This window comes from Panthera uncia (genome assembly GCF_023721935.1).
Source record: "Panthera uncia isolate 11264 chromosome B3 unlocalized genomic scaffold, Puncia_PCG_1.0 HiC_scaffold_1, whole genome shotgun sequence".
Taxonomy (NCBI): Eukaryota; Metazoa; Chordata; class Mammalia; order Carnivora; family Felidae; genus Panthera; species Panthera uncia.
This window is the reverse complement of record NW_026057582.1, coordinates 90,578,409-90,600,070: the sequence shown is the minus strand read 5'-3', so window position 1 is coordinate 90,600,070 and position 21,662 is coordinate 90,578,409. Positions and strand designations below refer to the sequence as shown.

Here is a 21,662-nt window from a genome sequence, read left to right as displayed (position 1 = left end):
AGGGGCTATATTACATGAATTCTTCATGTATGTAACATTCATACATACATGTATAATTTAAACAAACGAATACACACAAACATAAAATTTGAGAATAAAATATTTTATTTAGTTAATAAAATTAAAGATCTCTGTGTACAAATATAAATATTTCTTCTTATAAGCAGGTTCTACTGCCAGCCTTAAGTCTTGTTGACCCAACATAGCTCCTGTATCAATGTAAGTACAGCTAGAGGCTTCACAGCCCAGCCTCTTCTTGGAATCCTATTCAGATAAAACCAGAATAACAAACTAAACTAACTGAAAAGGCAATTCAAGTCTTTACTTATGTCTCCTGAAGCATGACAAAGCAAACTTCTTAAAATTCTCTTTCCCAGGGGTGCCTGGGTGGCTCAGTGGGTTGACCACCTGACATCAGCTCAGGTCATGATCTCATGGTTGGTGGGTTCAAACTCCACATCAGGCTTTGAGCCGACATCCCAGAGCCTCCTTCGGATTCTCTGTCTCCCTCTCTCTGCCCCTCCCCCTCTCTCTCCCTCTCCCCAAAATAAACATTAAAAGAAAAATTTGGGGGGCTCCTGGGTGGCTCAGTCAGTTAAGTTTCCCACACTTCATTTTGGCTCAGGTCATGATTGCATGGTTTGTGGGTTCGAGTCTGCATCAGGCTTTGGGCTGACAATGAGGAGCCTGATTTGGATGCTCTCTCTCCCTCTTTTTCTGACCCTCCCGCATTCTCTCTCTCTATTGGATAAATAAACTTTAGGAAAAAAAAATCTCTCTCCCAGCTGTATTTCACCACTCCAGTCCCTCAAACAGGAGCCACCTCCACTCTCTTCCTTCTTGTAAGTATAATTTAGCTTGTATGACTTTTTATTTTTCTTCTTCACCCTGGAGTTGAGGTATGTGTTAGAGGGTATGTCTGAGATGCCCAGAGGGGATCGGCCATGCTTAGCAAGTATCCGAATAGTCTCTTTTTTCAAGGAGCTAATGGACTGGAAATAAAAGGAACAATCAATAAGCACAGGGAGGAAAGCAACATAGCAGGTTACATAGTTACCTGCTGGCTGGTGTGATACAGGGATTCCGAGATAGGCAGGATCAGCATGGAGGGGAGTATAGAGGTGAGCCTGGCCTGGACAATGAATTACCTAATCAATAAGCATTTGTGGAACCTCCTGACTAGGTTTCTTTATGGTGGCCCTTCTATGGTGTTTTTCTTTATAGTCGTGATTCCCTTTGGCTGGATAACATAGGGAAGGATCATAAAGTAGAGTGGGCAGCTAAAAGCTTTTACAACGTTATTAAGAGGTGGTTTGGGATAATGAAGTAGTCTTTGAGGTTCCTTTAGGCTGGAACCCGGGTGGCCTAGGTCCCAAGTGGTCCGACACTCCTCCAGTTTAACAGTCCAGAGGTGAAGTCTGGCTCAAAGCGCAGAGTAGTCTGGGGCACCTGCTCTCAGGAATCTCCACCTGGCCTCAGCCTGCGGGTCAGTCAGCCCAGGCTCCGGCCATCACCAGCTCAGGCCTTTGGCAGTCGCTCCGCCCACGCCCCGTCGCGGCCCCTCCCCCTCCTTGCCCTTCCGCGTGCCGCCATTTTCAACTACTCCTCCGCCTATTTAGGCCCTCCTCGGCTTCCGTCCCAGATGATCCCTCCCCGAAGCTGCCACCGCCTCCTCCATCTCCTGGAGCTGGAGCCACCTCCTCGGCCAGTGGCGTAGCCGGACTCTGCGTCGGGGCCAGCCAGATAGGGGCGGAGGTCCTGAACCTGGTCTCGAGTCGAGCGGGGGGCCATGGAGAAAGCGGCCCGAGGCGCTCTCCACACCGACTAACGCGGGCCCGTTGCGGCTGCAGGCGCCATGGACCGAGCCCCCGCTGACCAGGTACTAGGGCTCGGGCGGCAGGCCCGGCCGGGTGCTGGGGGTCGCCGCTTCCTCCCCGGCGGGCCCTGGTCTCTGAGCCTGGGCCCGGACGGCTGGAGCCCTCGAGTTCCTGCGGGTGCAGACTCCCCTCGCCTGAGAGCCTGGCGGCGCCCCACTCCAGCATTGTTCCAGATGCTGCCTCGGGCTCGGGGGCTTTTTCAGCCCTGGTTACCCCCTTCCGTCAGGGCTGGGGATTCGTTTTTGCCCCTCCTCCGTGGTTTGGTGGAAAGGGCCTGAAGACTCCCAAGTTGTCAGGGCTCTCCTGAGAGGAGGGTTTATAACTTCCAAGGAGTAATTCTCCCCCCACCCTTCAGTTCTGGAATGTATTTTCAAGGTGGAAAAGCTTTCGAAGGCTTCTCACCCGGAAAGACTTGTCAGAGAATGTGTGATAACTACAGATGCAGGAGAGTTACGGGCTTTTTAGAGCTACGTTCCATTGAGCAAAAAAAAAAAAAAACATTGTTTCTCGTCGTGGTCTTAGGGAGGTGTTTCCTTTAAGATATGAAATATTATGGTTTTTCCCTGCCTTTCTGTCCATTTATCTTGCAAACATTAGTATTTTTTTAAAAATTGAGCTTATATTTTAAGAATGTTTGATCCGAAGTGTGAATTCATTTCCGAGCCCGTTTTCATATTCACGGAGTTGTTCAATTAGTATTCTATTTTGTTTTTAAATGCGTTAAATTCTTGATTGTCCGTGCGAGTAGTTGCTGGAAGGCAGGGATGATGACAGTGTATATAATCCAAAATAATAATTTTCCCCCCAAGGATGCTAGTATTTTCCATCCTTGAGACCTTTATGAAACGAGTTAATTTGATGAAATCGAAGTTTATTCACTATGCATTCTCATCAGTTGAGGGCTTTGCCCAGTCATGAGCTAGGCAAATAGATGAAGGAAAAAGAGATTAGTGATTTGCATAATTATTTTACAAATAGATAATTAGTATCTGAATAAATGAGACAAGATTTCACAAATTGCTGTATATGTATATCTGTAGCTAGTCAAAGGCAATTTTGATTTTGAAATCGGTCTTTTTGCAGGCAGATTCCTAGTTGTGTATATTTGTTTTTACAAAAGCTTAAATAAAAGGTTTATGAAAATATGACTTTGAAAACACAAATGATTTTTATGAAATAATACCTGGACTTACCAAAGCAAAATTGATGGGAACTTCTTGGCTTTGCTGTGACCCAGAGTATTCTATGTATAGCCTATATCCAATTTAATGAAAAATATATTTTTTAAGGCATCTATCAGAAATGCCTTTGATTTCAAAGCCTGACAATTGAATAGGAAATTTTCTTGAATGCTTTTCTTGTATGTGTGTCACTAATGAAAAGGTTAAACTCTTGGTCCTTCATCATGATGCCAGAACTGTAACCAGTAATGCTGCCATATGTATACTTATGGTTCCTTTCATCTTAGAGGAAATGTAATTAACTATTTAGCAAAGCTGTTTGTGCGTAATTATCTTAACAGCAAGTGCTATGAACAAATTATTTAAACTAGAGAACCTATTCCTCTTTCATCCTACATCTTTCCAAAGTCCACAACCCATTAAAACCTTGTAGGAATCTAAGGATTATAAAGAAATCGTGAACGTAGGTTTTCCGTTGAAGAATTCCTTTTTTACCTCTGGTACCTCCTGCCTCGTCCCCAGCCTAAACTTGAAGTAAGAGAATAATTCTAACCACTCTGTATTCCCGCGTGCTACGTACTCACAGGAAACAGACACAGAAAAGTGATGCTACTTTGCTTTGTTCAGGCTGTAAGCAGTTAATTCAGGGGTCCATGGATGACCTGGAAGGAGTGTGCTTCATTTTATGTTAGCATTTTTCTGGGGCAAGTCTCCATTATTTTCATCATATTCTCAAAGGAATCAATCACTGAAAAAAGGCTAACAACTATTAACTTAATGGTAGATTAGGGGCTAGAACTGAGACTTCTCAGCTTTGTGAAGTTTTCTTTTTTTTTTTTTTTTTCCAAGTTTCAGATATTTATTTTATTTTACTTTGTTCAAGTTTCAGATATTTATTTCCCCAAGTTTCAGTTAGTTATTTATAGCTTTGTGGAGTTCTTGATTGTTTTCACTATACCATGAAGTAATGTAATGACTTTTTCAGGTTATGTGGAATATACTTTTATATTTTTACTAAAGAAGTGAATTTAGATAGGTAAAAGTCACTAAAAATATATGTGATGGGTGAATTTACATTTTCCCCTCACAAAATGTTTGTTTGCTTTTTCATTTGAAACCAGTGTTAGTTTACATTTTGAATTTTTGGGAATGCCTACAGCGTTAAGACTTATTATAATACTGTAGAAGTTAGCGATTCATAGAAATTTGATTTTTAAAAAACAGTACTTTATGTAAACTGAGCATTTCATGTTAACCTAATTGAAGTCCTTGGAGTATTGCACAAGTATAGTTTTAATTTTTTTTTTTAATGTTTATTTTTGAGAGAGACAGCCTGTGTGCGCAAGAACCTGTGTGTGTGTGTGAGCAGGGGAGGGGCAGAAAGCGAAGGAGACACAGAATCCAAAGCAGGCTCTAGGCTCTGAGTGGTCAGCCCAGAGCCCGACGTGGGGCTCAAACTCACAAACTGTGAGATCATGACCTGAGCTGAAGTCGGATGCTTAACCCACTGAGCTACCCAGGCACCCCTACAAGTGTAACTTTAAAAAAAAAAAAAAAAAAAGTATGTTTTGCCTGAAGCCATTCACGTTGCTGTACTTGAATTACCGTTTTTAAAAATTTATTTTTATTTATTTATTTATTTTTTTTATGTTTATTTATTTTGAGAGAGAGAGCACGAGCAAGGGAGAGGCAGAGAGAGAGGGAGAGAAAGAATCCCAGGCAGGCTCCATGCTGTCAGCACAGAGCCCAACACAGGGCTCTATCTCATGAGCAGTGATATCATGACCTGAGCCAAAATCAAGAGGTGGACGCTTAACCAACTGAGCCACCCAGGCATCCTAAATTACCTCTTTTAAAAAAAAAATAAAATAAAATCTTGATATAAAAGAATAAATTGTATCTATATTGATCAAGATTATAAAAAGTAAGTTACTGGGAATGCATGCTAGATAATAGTCTTAATTGCAAAAGTGACTATTTGAAAGAATGTTATAATCAGAAGAGGATATTGGAAGTACTGTTTTATAGAAAGACTGTGTTAAATCAAAACTAGTAGCTTAATTTTAACTGCCAGAGTTGGGTGTTCTAAGAACAGATACTAGATGGTATAATGCATTATTATGGTTGGTATAATAATATTATGGTTGGCATAATGCATTATTAGTTGGCATAATGCATTATATGTTATAATATGCACACATTATACCAAAAAATAATTTTTTTGTCCTTAAAAAAAAGTTGGTGTAAAGGGATGTGAGAAATAAATGATGGAGTTCATTTGTTTATAAAGGCTTAATGTTTCTGTTTTTAGGAAACATTTAGGAAACATTCTTCTGGGCTTAGAAGAGAGAGAACATTTGAAGTTTGCAGTTTCTTTTGTATTACCAAATAATTCAAACATTGGCTTAATTTTTAGTACATTAACATTAGATGAGTTCTTTTATAAGAATTTACAAAACTATTGCTCACCAATGTCTTTAACTCTTAGAAAAGCAAACATGTAGCAAATATATATGACTTCATGCAAAGTGCTGTTCGTGGATAAAGATACAAAATCATCTGGCTTATAATTCTTTCCTTTAAATAATAAACTTCAAATAGTATCTGCATTGTAAACTAGATGTATTCTAAATAAGTTACTATAAAACATTATTCAGTAATACTTGTAGTTGGCCTTTATGAATATCAGTAAATGATACGTCTTAACAGATTTTAAAAATAATACTTTTGTAGTCAGAAAGAAAGTTAATAATGCTCATTTAGTGAAAATGACCTTTAGACATTTAAAAAGACATTTTTCCTTAAGCCCTTAAATCAAAGAGGAAATAAAAAAGTAGAATTATGGATTATTTAAAAAGTAGTAAAATACTACATATAAAAACCTATGGGATATGGCTGAAGCTATACTCTGAGGCAAATGCATAGTCATAAATGCTTTCATTATTAAACATTTTAAAAAGTAAATAAAAATTAAGCATTCAGGACTAGATGTAGCGAGAAAACCCTATCAAAGCAAGAGAGAAGAAGAAATATAAAACCAGAAATTAATAAGTTAGATAATCAAAAACCAGTATTAAATTTGGAAAGTTGGTTTTTCGGAAAGTACAGTCATGTTTTAATAGGAGGTGTGGATTAGGTGTGGTCTATTTTAAGAAAAGATGAAAAGGTATGAATAGTAAATCAAGTGAGCCATCTAAGTTAAATATTTTGATTTTTTTCTCAATATTTTCTTGAGTCTTGCAAAACTTTTGTTTATAACTACTGCAATTAATTTGGCAAGTGTTTACTTTCCATATAAGCCATTCCAATCAGAAACAATACAACCAGCAGGTATCTCTTAAGCATTAGTCAATTTTTCCTTTAGAAGATGTTTTTCTTTAGCCATGAGATGTAAAATATCTTAATGTTTGCTATGTCATGTTTTTACCTTAACATAGAAAGGATGCAGAGGGTTTCCATGGTCATATTTTTTCTGTAGGTGTAAAATTCTGAAAGTTCACTGTGGGAGAGTGCCTTATTGTGTTCTACTTCAGTTTTGATTCTAAGTGGGTGTTTTTTTCTATTGCTTAATCTTGGAAAAATATATGCTCTCTTCTGGAGGTTCTCAGAGGAGTTTAGTGTGCATTTCCTGCTGTTGTGTGCTCCATAGTAATGTTTGCCCCTTTCCCCTAAACCAGTCTACTACAGTGCTCTTTCCAGAACATGTACCCCATGCATATTTGTTGAATTTATATAGGCTGTCAGTGATTTGAATGTGTTTGCTTAATATACTCTTTTAAAGAAGGTTTTTATAGTTTCATGTTCTGATAAATTCTTGAGTTTTCTAGATTATTCACATCAAAGAAGTTTTATTATTGACATTTGTTTTAATATATGCTAAATTTAAAAGGAATGTGAAACTGCCTAAGTTTCCCCTCCCCCCCCCCCCGTACAGTTTTCTGGGATTATTATGATTTTTCATTAATTTGGAAAATTCTGAAATAACTTCTGAAAGATAAAGATAATTTTACTCATGTAGATATATTTTTAAAGCAAATAGTAGTACAGGAATAGACTTTGTGTGGTTTAAACTTATTTTATATTTATATATACTTTAAGGAGACAACTCCCTGTTATAAAATTTCTGATTTCTAAAAGATAGATCTTTGAAAAATAAAGACTAAAAAACAAATTCAAACTGAGGAATATCATCATATGAAGTAGTTTCGTTTTTTGTTTTTTTTTTTCATTTTTTCGTAATGTTTTGTTGTCCACCATGTAGGACATTTTTCTTTGATTTCTATACTAACATAATTGAAATACTGCCAGAATTTGTTGCTTACTTAACATATTGCCTATATGGACGTTATTATGTGGAATTTAAGAGTAGTTCGGGATCATAACATTACTTTTTAGGACTGAGAATAGCAGATGCTTCATTTTAGTGTATGATACTGAAGTCCCCAAAGTCACAACAAACAATTTTTAAGACCATACAGAGTTGTAACTATAGGAGAAAGTTTGCCAGTCTGTTCCTACTAGTGACATCTTCTGTTTGTGCAGCTGTTGACTATAGCAGCTTTTCTTTTTTGCTAAAAACAAAGGATCACTTCAGTGTTTGTGAGTTTTATTGTTGAACTCTGATATTAGAATTGGACTGAGAATAGAAATCATTGCAAACTTTAATATTTAAGGGTACATGCGGTGTATATGTACAGATACCAGTTATAAGTTATACATGCCACATTTTGGACAGCGGGTTAAGTTGATAAAACTCTTATAAAGTAAAATAACACTAAGTATAAAAACTTGTTGCAACTTTTGACAAGCAAGAATTTGAATTTGTTATTACCAGTGTACTTTATGAGTTGGTCTTTGGCAGGAGGTGTCAGGAAACTTGGCGATCTTTAAATTATCTTCTTTCTATTAGTATTTTGTCTTTTTCATATAGAAATTTTATGTAAGCATGTTCCTTGTTTTTAAGAAGAGTCTTAATGCCTTCTAATACAGATTTATAAAATTGTTCAGAGAGTTATATGTTCAAAGGACTTTTTGATTTTTCAAAGAAATCCTAAAAATTACATTTTTAGTGTCCTTGAAATGTGATTTAAGTTTTCCCTCTCTTTATGCCCATGCATGAACTATATAAAGCAGGTTTCCATTATCTGTGCCTTATTGTTGAAAATCAGCTTCCCCGCCCCCCCCATTTTCGGCCCATTTATTACATTGATATTTTATACCTTACATGAATAATTTTTGAATTCTGATGATTATCACAGTGAAAATTAGTGACTTAGGCTATTTAAGCATTTGAAGGAGTTTTTGCTTCCAATGTTGAAATTCAAGAAACCAGCTTCAGCTCATAGATACTGTATTTGTAGTGCAAGTTCTGTCTCTATTTCGGATTTGGTTAATACTATAAAAGTAGATTTTAAAGTTAAATCAGGTAGGAAGGTTATTGAGTTAATACTGCTGTAAATAGTTCAGATTGCTTCTTCCTCTCCACCTTTTTTTACAAGCATTCTGAATATTTCTAGGGGATTCTTTTTAGATAATTTTTTTTTTTTTTTTTTTAAGAAAAGTTGCCTATTCTATGGAGCATATCAAGTCTTCAGATTTTGTCTTCAGATTTTCTTGGATTTGTTACTGATTTCTTTTGTGAGAAACATGCCTGAAATTTATTCTAGGAGCTCTGCCTTGCTCAGAGCTTCCAATAAATTCCACCCTAATGGGTTTGTTGGGAAAAAGTTCTAGTTAGGACTGTTGCTTTGTAATTGATTTCAGTGCTTGAAACATTGGATTGCATTTCACTTACTGGTTTCTTAAAGATTTAGTATCTTTTTAGATTGTAATATTTATGTGGTTTTTAACATTCTACTTTTGCAGAATGTGCTTATAGATTTTTTCTTTTTATAATTAAAAAATTGTTAAATACAGAAGGAAAACTGCATAAAAACAATGTATAGCTTAATGAATTATATATAAGGTGAATGCCTGGTAATTATCACCCAAGTGAGGATATAGAGCTTTGCCAGGCACTCAGAAGCTCTCTAGTGCCTCCTGTGATCACAACTCCCGTTCATAGGAGTAATTTCATATGAGTAATTCCTAACTTCACCTTAGTGGATCTTATTTATTTGTCTTTATAGTTTTGTCACCCACATGTTCCTCCTAAAATACTTGAGTTTTTAAAATATATCTTATAAGTTTCTTTAGATTTTTTTATAAGAAACGTTACATGGGAATGCAAGCTGGTGCAGCCACTCTGGAAAACAGTATGGAGGTTCTCAAAAAATTAAAATTAGAACTACCCTACAACCCAGCAATTGCACTGCTAGGTATTTATCCAAGGGATACAGGTGTGTTCTTTTGAAGGGACATATGTATCCCAATGTTTATAGCAGCACCGTCAACAATAGCCAAAGTATGGAAAGAGCCCAGATGTCCACCAGTGGATGAATGGATAAAGAAGATGTGGTGTGTATATATATACAATGGAGTATTACTTGGCAATCAAAAAGAATGAAATCTGGCCATTTGCAACTATGTGGATAGAATTGAAGGGTATTATGCTAAGTGAAATTAGTCAGAGAAGGACCTATATCATATGACTTCACTCATATGAGGACTTTAAGAGACAAAACAGATGAACGTAAGGGAAGGAAAACAAAAATAATGTAAAAACAGGGAGGGGGACAAAACAGAAGAGACTCTTAAATATGGAGAACAAACAGAGGGTTACTGGAGGGGTTGTGGGAGGGGGGATGGGCTAAATGGGTAAGGGGCATTAAGGAATCTACTCCTGAAATCATTGTTGCACTATATGCTAACTAAGTTGGATATAAATTTAAAAAAATTAAAAAAAAAAGATATAAAATAAGCTAAAATGGGAGTTCTGGATTCCTTCAGTTTACTCAAGTTATCTACTAGAAAACTGAAATACTCATTCTTTTTCTCTCAGTTTAACTGTGAAAAGTTTTTTGCACTTATGTTAAGTATTTTTTTCATTAATTGTAGACATTTCCCTTCTTTTTTAATTAAACCATACTAATCTAATTTCCTAAAATGGACAGAAATAGTCTATTTTTTAGACTATTCAAACAAATATAAAGTGATTATCTTCAGAACTCTGTTTAATGATTTTTCCCCTCAACAAAATTAGTTAAAAGCATGTTGTTTTGTCTGAAGAGCTAGTTTTCTTACTGTCAGCCTTATTTTTGGACTCAGGTCTGACTGCCTTACACTCTTTATTGTTTTAACAGCTTTGGTTATGTAAGAAATGATTTCATTAAAATGCAGCAACTTTTGATATGTTTTCTCCTGTTTTATTTGATATCTTTGCCTACCATATTTGGTTATTTTAATTTGACATCGCTGTTCCTTTGGATGTTTTGTAAATACTGAGGAGATCTAATTACTGTTTGTAAACACTGAGTCTTCTATTGTTAAATCGTGAATTAGTATTAAGTTTTTTGCTCATGTATTAATAGTGTGTTTTACTTTCTTTTTGAAGAATGTCAAGCTGTCAGCTGAGGTAGAGCCATTTATTCCCCAGAAGAAAAATCCTGATACATTTATGATCCCTATGGCACTTCCAAATGATAATGGAAATGTTTCTGGTGTAGAACCAACTCCAATTCCGAGCTACCTGATTACTTGTTATCCATTTGTGCAGGAGAACCAGTCCAATAGGTAATTTGTTTATTATTATTTTCTTTTTCATGGGGGTGGGTAGGGAAATACAGCAGTTGGAGAGGCATACTTTTTAATTTTTCCCTTTTCTATTTTTTTTTTTTTTTTAGGTTTAGTATTATTATTTTTTAATAATCTTTACACCCATCCTGGGGCTCAAATTTACAAGGCCAAGGTTAAGACTCCCATGCTCCACCAACTGGAGCCAGCCAGGCACCCCACCTTTGGTGCCTTTTAAACATTAGCCGTTTCTCTTTTTTAAGAGAAGTAAATAAAACCAAATGATGTAGAAATTTGAAAATTATTAACATAGATTGTTTTCTCAGTCTTTCTAAGAGGGAATGGAGTTTTTTGGGCATATCTTCAATAATAAGTCATTAAAATTAGTTTGAAATAAATTGGTACAAAGGGAGGAAGAATTTTTCAGAAAGAGATGAGCAGAAACCCTTTTTTTAAGATTAGGTATCTAATCACAATTTCCAGGACAGTCTGGCATGAGAAGAAAATACCAAGGGATAGTCCTTAACATTGAAGCTTTTATGGTTAACATATATTTCTAGGCTCTGATTCTAGTTTAAATTTAGCTTCTGTGCTATAGTCATAGGGTGATTTAGCAGAATGCTTGCAATTCAGATAATGTGTGACCTAGCGGTTAGGGTGTAACTTGTTATAGTCATGATAGCCTTTTTAACCTTGTTTAGACTGAGTGATTAGTACTTCATTGGTGTAGTTCATTTTGTTGCTGTCTAAAAGTACTTTCAGCCTCTTTCGAGTAATATCACACATAGAAAATTAGGCATCTCTAGCATTCTGGGATAAATGGATGATGGGGTAGCTGGGCTCTAGCCTCTGTCCCACCACCCTGAAGGCAAAGGCAATCTAGACCTCTTTAAGCCATCATGTGGCACACTAGTGTGTCAGGGCACATTCTTTCAGATATTCCGAATGTGAGAGATATGAGACCAAGAACTATTGTATCAGATATTATTAAATATTCCAGTTAATAATCTCTAAAATTATAGTATTGGGGATTGGACAAAGAGTAGGGGATCCTTTTCAATTGAAGTTAGCATTATATCACAAAATTTTGACCTATATTGGGCTGTGTTCGAAGTGACTTATAAGCCAAATGTAATAGTGCTGTTTTTGCATTTGATAAAATGGCCAAGTGTAAAGTATGATTAATTTTTCTTACTGTACCAAATAATCTTTTTTTTTTTTTTTTTTAATTTTTTTTTCAACGTTTTTTATTTATTTTTGGGACAGAGAGAGACAGAGCATGAACGGGGGAGGGGCAGAGAGAGAGGGAGACACAGAATCGGAAACAGGCTCCAGGCTCCGAGCCATCAGCCCAGAGCCTGACGCGGGGCTCAAACTCACGGACCGCGAGATCGTGACCTGGCTGAAGTCGGACGCTTAACCGACTGCGCCACCCAGGCGCCCCTGTACCAAATAATCTTTGAGAATTCATGAGTAAATAAGCCAGCAGATTATTTAAAAATATTTTTTAAATTATGGCAGTGAACATTTATCCATTATTGCACTTTGTTGTGGGAGTAGTGAGGAAAAGCTCAATGCTCCACCTCCCCCATGACCCCTCATTCTTCAGCAATCTTCTGTAAGAACTGCTGAGAAATGAAGAATCTTGCTGATGCTTTGTAGGAATTGCACTAGAGAAAGCTCTAATGTTAGGGATAAGATGGCAGTGGACAGGCTTGCCTCTTCTTTTCTTTCCCATGGACCTGAAACCTGCTTGCATTGCCACTGGGGGAAGCCTGGAGAAGAGCTTGACTTGGCCAAATGGTTGGGGCAGTATGGAAGAGGAGTAGGAGGTCAGGGACTGAGCTGAAGAATGAGAGGTGGAAGAATCAGATCACTCACTGTAATGATCACCTTACACAGTGATCACCTTACTCTGCTTTTTGCAGAAGGCTGTCATAGTTAGCATTGGATGGGAAATTTGGACCGCCTTTGTTGGCAGATACAGTGCCTAGGTATTTAACTTCTAGGCAGAAATACCTTGAGGGGGTTGACTTATAAATAAGAACGGTATGTAGTTTTAAAATTTTGGAATGCAATAACACTATCAGGTTGAATTCCTTTATACTGTCATTTAAGTTGTTATTACACATACTTAAAAATCTGTAATTACAGCAAAGAAATTTATAAGATGATAATTTTATCTTTTTTATTATGAGGGCACTGTTCTATACCTTTTTTTTAAAGCAAATTAAATAGATTGTGCTTTAGCATTACTTTTAGACTTGTCAATAGATGTGTTCTGTTTTCATTTGATTTTAACAGACAGTTTCCGTTGTATAACAATGATATGCGATGGCAACAGCCCAATCCAAATCCTGCTGGACCATACCTTGCCTACCCCATTATATCTGCTCAGCCACCTGTTTCTACAGAGTATACATATTATCAGCTGATGCCAGCACCATGTGCCCAAGTTATGGGATTCTATCATCCTTTTCCTACACCTTACTCCAACACCTTTCAGGCTGCAAATACTGTAAATACCATAACCACAGAATGCCCTGAGCGTCCAAATCAGCTTGGACAAGTCTTCCCATTGTCCAGTCATCGAAGCAGAAATGGTAACAGAGGACCAGTTGTACCAAAAGTAAGTGACTTCTTTTGATTGGCTTTTATGTTTGATATTTCTGTTGTTAATAATAATGTAAGTAATTGCTACTTGTATTGATTAACCTTTAATGCCGAATTTACTCTAAAACATTTCATTCACTAATATAAAATAGTCAAGGGTAGAGCATTTATAATTTTTCCTGTTTTTTATTGTGCCTTATTCTTAATTGATGATATGATTTACAGTTATCTTCAGGTTCCTTCAGAGAGTTGTACATAATTATAATACACAAATATTTCCAAATTATTTTAATTTAGTGATAAAATTGCATAGTGCCACCGGTGTTTCTAAGTGGTTAGTTTGGATCCTATGCTAGTGGTATTGAATGACTAATGCACTTCATATATTTCAGTCTTCAGAAATCAGCAGATGATACTGTCTGGTTATCAGATACTATTAAATCCCTTCAACTTCATTGTTTCTATTCTGTGAATTTTTAGTAGCAATAGCACTTTGTTATTCAAGTGTTGCTTTGCTATGTTATTGAACACAGGGTCTCCTAGGGCTGAAGAAAATGATAGATAAATGTGTGAAGTCACTCTTAGTCAAGATCATCCTTTTGACTAAATTAAAAACAAAAAAATGAGGGAGACATGAAGATCTTGAAAACACAGGAGATTTAAGGTTTATTGTAGGTAACTGTTTCTTAACTAAAAGGTTACTTTTATATTGAGGCCTTAATATCAAAGCAAATAAGAAAAACCATGTTTCTTCTCAGCACTTTTTAGCTAATTGAAGGCAGAGTGATTTCTTAGATGCATCTTACGACTGTTTCATTAAGGAGTTGATGCTTTCCTAGATTCCATTAGACCAGCTTCTTCAGTGAAAAGTCTTTGCTGTCCTCTGCCATACTTTTCACACATTAAAATACAAACATGCAGCAGAGGTTGCTTTAAAAAGCTTTTAGTCTTTGTTCATGCAAATACTGGGTCAAGGGAAATACTTTTGGGACTTCTGAAGAATGTAAAATAAAATAGTAGTATATAACTTTTAGATGTTTAAGAAACATAATTTCTCAAATTACGTTTCTAGCACTTGAATTTAGGAAGTTAAATTCAGAGTTCTATTATATAAATCACACCTAAGTGATGAATAGTCAGATTAAAAAAGTGAAGGAAAGGATCAGCCTTTTTATATTTTCTTTTTAAGCTATAAAGCAGAAATTATTTTTGTACTTTTTTGCTATCATGAAAGTAAAATTTATCCCTTGGATAAGCTACTCCCCTTTCTGTTACCCTTCTAAATAAAAACTTACAACCCCTTATATGATATTATATTCCTATTATTTATTACTGATTGAGAAAATATAAAGTGCAAGTAACAGTTAAAAATGAATTAATAATTTATTAGTCATAGTGTTAAGGATTATTTGAAAAACAGTATTGTGTGTACAAAACCTTATTTAATATATTATGATTAGCTACAGATAATTTCATGAATTCCTAACACGGTAACCCTCTTTTTCCCCATGGGTTGGGAGCCACTAATTTAGAACATACATTTAGGTGTGTTATATAGTGGGTATGTATTTTATAATGTTTATTTAGTACATTGAGTAGGATTTTAAATTATTATTTTTATTTTTTTGGTGCTTAAATCAGCAACAGCTTTTACAACAGCACATAAAAAGCAAAAGGCCACTGGTGAAAAACGTAGCTACTCAGAAAGAGACAAATGCAGCAGGTCCTGATAATCGATCAAAAATTGTGCTTCTGGTAGATGCTTCACAGCAAACTGGTAAGCCAAGAGTTCTTACATATACATCACTGATTTTTATCTGTTGTCATGTATTGACTTTATAATTATGGACTATACCACTTCTCAGGATTCTAGACTTTCATCCATTTATCCTGCCACTTTGTGAAATTCTCTAGCAAGGATAAAAGCAGTCCATCTTTGTAATGTTCTGTCAACTTGCTTCCTGGCTAATGTGCAATTTTGAGTAAGGTTTGAGGTGTCCTTATTCCCTTAGAGTAGTGGAGCATTTCAGAAATCAGAGATAGAATTTTGCAGACATTGTAGGAATTTGAGGACTCATTTTGGCAGAGGTCAAAATTGTATGTTTTTTTATAACCAGGTTAAAACCCTTTATAAAATATTCTAATATTGTATAGTATCTTTATAGGAAGAACTTGGCAAGTTTTCTATGCCATATTTTAGCATAGATCTGAACCAAACCTGTGAGTGGCACCTGTATCCTGTCAAGCAAATAAAAATTTTGAGCTAGTTGGAAATCATTTTGTCCAGGGTTTTTTAGAGGACTATATAAACATTAAGAAAGCTTTATCCTGGTAAGAGATAAAAGTAATAGTCTTATAACATTCTAGCTATTTTCTAGTTTATATCATTAAATTCCAATTTGTATCTTTGATCTTAGTTTAATAGCTATGGAGTAGATAACTATCTCTTCTCACCCATTGTCTTTGACACTAGTAAAAATTCTTGTTAATGATCCAAGACCAAGAATTAGATCTATTCAAAGGCACATTTACTTTTTACCCCTCTATAATCTCCACATCTGTGCAATTTGGTCTGGCTTAAAATAAATTTATATGCAAATTTATGTATGTTTATATGCAGGGAAAGGGCAGAGAGAGAAGGAGAGAGAGAGAGAGAGAGAGAAAGAGAAAGAGAAAGAGAGAGAGAGAATCCCAAGCAGGTTCTGCTCTGTCAGCACAGAGCCCAACTCGGGGCTCAAACTCATGAACTAACTGTGGGATTATGACCTGAGCCATAATCAAGAGTTGGTCGCTTAACTGTCTGAGCCACCCAGGCACCCTGTGCATACTTTCTTTCATTTGGGCTGTATCTTTTCTTTAGACATGAGTTCAGTTATTTTTTTACAATTGCTTAGATCTCTTAGGAGTCAGAAAGGATCTGGGAATCCGTTACAAAGCAATCTTATTGGTAGTACAGTCATTGTATGTAGTTTGTAGCTCATAAAGCAGTGAGATTAACAGACTAACAAATGCTTGGAGTGTCTTTAGAAAAGGAACACAATGTAACATATTACACAGCTTTCTGTGTTGCAGTTGTTCCTAGTCAGAAGGACTTCTACCTGCTTTTAACACTGGGACTGCTTTAAAAGTCCTTACTTCCTTAGTTTGCTCATTAAGTGACCACAAAGACAGTATTCTGAAGCATAAGAACTAGAAAATGAAAAGATGACCCATTAGCAAAACAAAAAGCAATCTACTGAATGGGAGAAGATATTCGCAAATGATATATCCAGTAGGGACTAATATCCCAAATATTTGCTCAATACCAAAACAAAATAAAACAAAACCCCAGATAATTGACTTAAGTGGACCAGAAGACCTGAATGGACATTTTTCCAAAGAAGATATAGGGGTGCCTGGGTGTCTTAGTTGAGCATGCGATCCTTGATTTTGGCTGAGGTCACGATCTCAGGGTTATGGGATCAAGCCCCACATTGGGCTCCTTGCTGAATGTGGATCCTGCTTAAGATTCTCTCTCCTCTCTCTCTCTCTCTCTCCCTCCCTCCCTCCCTCCCTCCCTCCCTCCCTCCCCCTCCTTTTCCCCTCTCCCCTGCTTGCCCCTTTCTCTCTAAAATAAAAAACAAAACAAAAAACCTCATAACCCCCCAAAACCACAAAACAACCCCCCAAAAACCCAAACCAAAATAAAGAACAAAACAAAAAGCAAAAACAAAGATATACAAATGGCCCATAGACACGTGAAAAGATGCTCAGCATCACTAATCATCAGGGAAATGCAAATCAAAACCACAGCAAGATATCACCTTACACCTGTCAGAGTGGCTAGAATCAAAAAGACAAATAACTAGTGCACCTGAAGATGTGAAGAAAAAAGAATTCTCATATACTGTTAGTGGGAATATAAATTTATGCAGAAAATTATAACTTTATAATAGGACATTGAAAAAAAGCAACCTGTTCATATAGGATGATTTGACACTGCAAATGTCATTTTTGCCTAAGTCAGTCTGTAGATTCTGTGTAGTTCTTTTTTTTTTTTAATTTTCTTTTTTCATCCTGTTTATTTGTGTCCCATTGCCAGATCACTCTAGAGTACTGATAGAATATAAACTCCAAGAAAGCAATAATTTTAGTTTGTGTTATTCACTTAAATCCCAGGACAGTGGTCAACACATAATTGCTAAGTGAGTGAAAGAATTAATAAGTATAAAAGAATAAATGAATGAATGACAACTCATGAGCTGAGGCTGGAGAGTTAGAGGCCAGATGATTTAGGGCTCATAAGTCAGGTTATGTGATTTCGATCTTGTTGTGAATGCAATAAGAAGTCATCAGAGGTTTTTAAGTGGGGAATGATATGGAGACAATAACCCGACTTTCTCCGTGGCTCCAGTCAGGATGATGGTTGTGAAGCTAGCAGTATAGTTCTAATCAAAATCTCAATAGGAAATTTTGGGAAACTTGACAGACTAATTCTAAAAGGATCATCTGAGAAGAAAATAACTTTTCTTCTAAATATCAAGACCTATTACATTATCTTAAATCGTTATACAAAAAATACAGTATGCAAAATGCAGCATATGAAAATTAGAACAGGGGACCCTGGAACAGAGTCATATGTATGTGGAAACACATATGGAAAATGATAGAGATAGCATTACAGATAACGTACAGCCCATGCAAATCTACTTCAGGTGGGTTAATGACAAATGGGAAGCCACAGTAGAAGAAAATACAGGCAGATATCTTTATGACAGCAGGAAGGGAACTAATTCTGAAATAAATTCTGTCAAAAGTGAGTGAAAGAATAAGCCACAAAACTGGAAAAGATTTTTACCATGCCTGTAAGTGACAGAGTATTAGTATGAAGACATAAAAAATTCGTATGAACAATAAGAAAATGATCCCACATTACTCTCAGGACCCTTGGGACACAGTACCAGGGGGATGAGACAATTTGGCAGGACTGTAGGAATTTTTCCTTTGACCCAGTTGTCCCTCTCCTATGAATGTATCCAAAATGGATGTATTTCCCTAAAAAGAAAAGGGACTGTTTGATGAAAGATCCAAATTGCAGTAGCACACTGAAAGCATCCTAATGTTTAGTAACAGGCGACACGTCAAGAGAAGTGCAGGACATCCACTCTGGAATAATACGGAGCCTTCTTACATTACAATTATGAAGAACATATGTGTAATATTAAATAGCACAACTCATAATTGTATTGATGCTTTGTAAAAATTATAGGCAGAAATGTGGAAAAAGGAAAATTGTTATTTGTTGGGTTGGGAGGAAATTGTAAAAGGTTTTTTGATTACAATTTGTGAAATACAAAATAAGAGACAACTCACTAGAAAAAATGGTAGAAGTCAAACAGTTCAAAAGTAAAATTAGGTATTTCACAGAAGGGAAAAAATTAGTGGCTGAAAGCATGAGAAAAGATATCAAACCTTATTATTAGGCAAAAAAATACGAATGAAAAACCCACAGTGAGCTATCTCTTTATATCTAACAGCAAAAATTATGGCCTAGAAGATAGTATCAAGTATTTGTGAATATGTGAATCATTGTGGATATTTATATCCTGCTGTTGGGCTGTAAACTGTTTCAACAGTGTGACTGAAAATGATTTGGCATTACAAAGTAAAGTTGAATATGTGTATCCCATAAGGCCTGGCAGTATTTACCGTAAAAAAACTTCCATATTCACACAAACACATTCAAATGTATGTATAAAAATGGTTACAGCACAGGGCACCTGGGTGGCTCAGTAGGTTGAGCATCTTGATTTGGCTCAGGTCATCATCTCACAGGTTCGTGAGTTGAAATTCCACATCAGGCTCTGCACTGACAGTGTGGAGCCTCTCTAACCACCCCACCCCTAAAAAATAAATAAACATTAAAAAAAAAAGAATGGTTACAGCAGTATTACTCAATAATGCAAAACCCCAGAACAGCCCAAGTATCCCATCAGTGGTACAAAGAATAAGTAATATATGGTATGGTATATTCATACACGGGCGTCCTAGATTTTAATGATATTAATGAATTACAGCCACATGCATCGGAATGTCTAAACTAATGTTGGGGAATGGGGCAGACTGGGAAGCAAATCGCAAAAGAAAATGGACAGTATAATTTCATTTTTATAAAGCTGAAAGTGCAAAATCACATGATTTATGTTGTAGGAGTGTAAAAATCCATGAAAAAGCTATATTAAAAAGTGAGGAAGTGGTAAATCCAGAATTCCAAATAAATGTAACCCTGGGGGAGGAAGAAGATGCAGTGTTGGTGGGGGCATGCAGTGGACTTCAAAAGGATTGGTGATGTTATTTTTCTTAAGTGGGTACTGGTGGTTTGTTTTAATATTTCTGTAACTACTTTATTCTCTTTTCATAATATATGCATGTCATAAACCAACTTGTCTGGAACATCGTATCTTTTGAGCTTTTCAAAAAAGGTTTTGCTTTTTTCCTCCATTTACCAAGTTAGATACCTTCATTTTCTTATGACCTTAATGATAATTTAACAAGAATTTATCAACTTGATCCTCACAAAGAGATGTCACACCTTCCTTGCTTTATAGATTTCCCGTCAGATATTGCTAACAAATCTCTCTCGGAGAGCTCTGCCACAATGCTCTGGAAGTCCAAAGGCAGGAGGAGAAGAGCATCCCATCCCACTGCCGAATCCTCTAGTGAGCAGGGGGCTAGTGAAGCCGACATTGACAGTGATAGTGGCTACTGCAGTCCCAAACACAGTAACAACCAGCCTGCTGCAGGGGCTTTGAGAAACCCAGATTCTAGCACCATGAATGTATGTAACACTTATTTGATTTCTTTATCAGTCATCTATGTCAATATCTTTGTATCCTCGCTAAAGATTAAGTATCTATTTTCATTAACAATTCCTATAGTAATAGAATGGATCAAAATGTATTCTGTATATTAATATGAATAATATTTATGGATAAATATTTTTTCTAAGATTATGATAAGCATGCTTTACACTAGACTAAGTTATGAAACATTTTGCAAGGCATATGGTGTTGACTCTTAAGCAGAAAATAATTGTCTTTTTTGTTTTTATTTTTAGCATGTGGAATCATCTATATGTACAGGTACTTATTTTTTGCATAGTGTTTTTGCTATACTTTCTTCTTTATCCATGTCAAAGTTTTGCTTTTAAGCATGAAGCTTGCTGATGTTACAAAAATATTAGAAATCTTCCAGAGAGATTCACATAACTTTGAAAGTACAGATGCTGCAAAAAAAAAAAAAAAAAAAAAAAAAAAATTTACTAATCTTCCAGAGAGATTCACATTACTTACATTACTTTGAAAGTACAGATGAAAATTGAGAAAATGTCAGCCGGAGGTATTCTGCGAGATGGCAATTGTATTACTAAGAACTGGAATACCACTTAAAGTTTGTAGAGAAATTTCCAGTATTAGTTTATAGTGACTGAATTTCAATACATGAAGTTAAGGGATAATGTACGTTTTGGCATTTTTCACAAATACATACTTTTTTTAAATCTTATTGGTTACAGGTGGTGTAAATTGGTCCAATGTAACTTGCCAGGCAACTCAGAAAAAACCTTGGATGGAAAAAAATCAGACATTTTCTAGAGGTGGAAGGCAGACTGAACAAAGAAATAATTCACAGGTAATTTCAGTTAGGTTGGAGAAATTTGATTAGTGTGAGATGAATTATTGTAAATGGTATAGTGGTCTTGAAGAGCAGTGTCCTTAATTTTTGGAGTTGTGTGTTGAATTATAGTAAAATATCATGATATCTAACTTTAAAATGGCTTAGCTAGTAAAATTAATACTTAAGTAATGAAACAAAATGGCAAAATGTTGACTCTAAGTGGCATGTATATAGTTATATGTTCCGTTTTGTACTTAACTGTATTTAAGAAATATATTTGTATATTTCATATTTTTAAAGAAGAATGAATATCTTCTAGGCATGCTTCATCTGCCATGTCTTTTCTTATCCATATAAAAAATTTAAAAGCATTTAATGCCATAAATTTTGATTATTTGAACTTTAGAACTGTGGTCTCGTTTATACGGCTTTACTTGACCATGAACACCACAAGCTACACGCTCTGCTTGTTCTAGTGCCATAGAGATAGCCGCCTCATGCTGTGATGTGGGAGAACAATATCTACCTGGAGTACAGCAGAGCACGTTACATACTGCCACGGATTTTCAGGAACTGTCTTCCTGCGTTGGTTGTATGTGAAATCAGGGAGTTGTTTGTTGGTCAGCATTTTTCTTTTTCAGTTTGTAGATAGACTTCCTGGATTCCT

At 36.0% G+C, this 21,662-nt stretch overlaps 1 protein-coding gene across 1 annotated transcript in view; it reads left to right on the top strand.

The window, feature by feature from the left end:
• Positions 1-1,601: 1,601 nt before the first annotated feature.
• Positions 1,602-21,662, top strand: part of SECISBP2L (SECIS binding protein 2 like) — a 64,783-nt gene continuing 44,722 nt past the window's right edge. Inside the window, exons 1-7 of the mRNA XM_049613607.1 lie at positions 1,602-1,879; positions 10,551-10,729; positions 13,034-13,358; positions 14,984-15,119; positions 19,930-20,159; positions 20,439-20,463; positions 20,895-21,010. Of these exons, the coding sequence (XP_049469564.1) occupies positions 1,856-1,879; positions 10,551-10,729; positions 13,034-13,358; positions 14,984-15,119; positions 19,930-20,159; positions 20,439-20,463; positions 20,895-21,010 (1,035 nt within the window). The 5' untranslated portion in view covers positions 1,602-1,855. The remainder of the gene's footprint in view (positions 1,880-10,550; positions 10,730-13,033; positions 13,359-14,983; positions 15,120-19,929; positions 20,160-20,438; positions 20,464-20,894; positions 21,011-21,662) is intronic.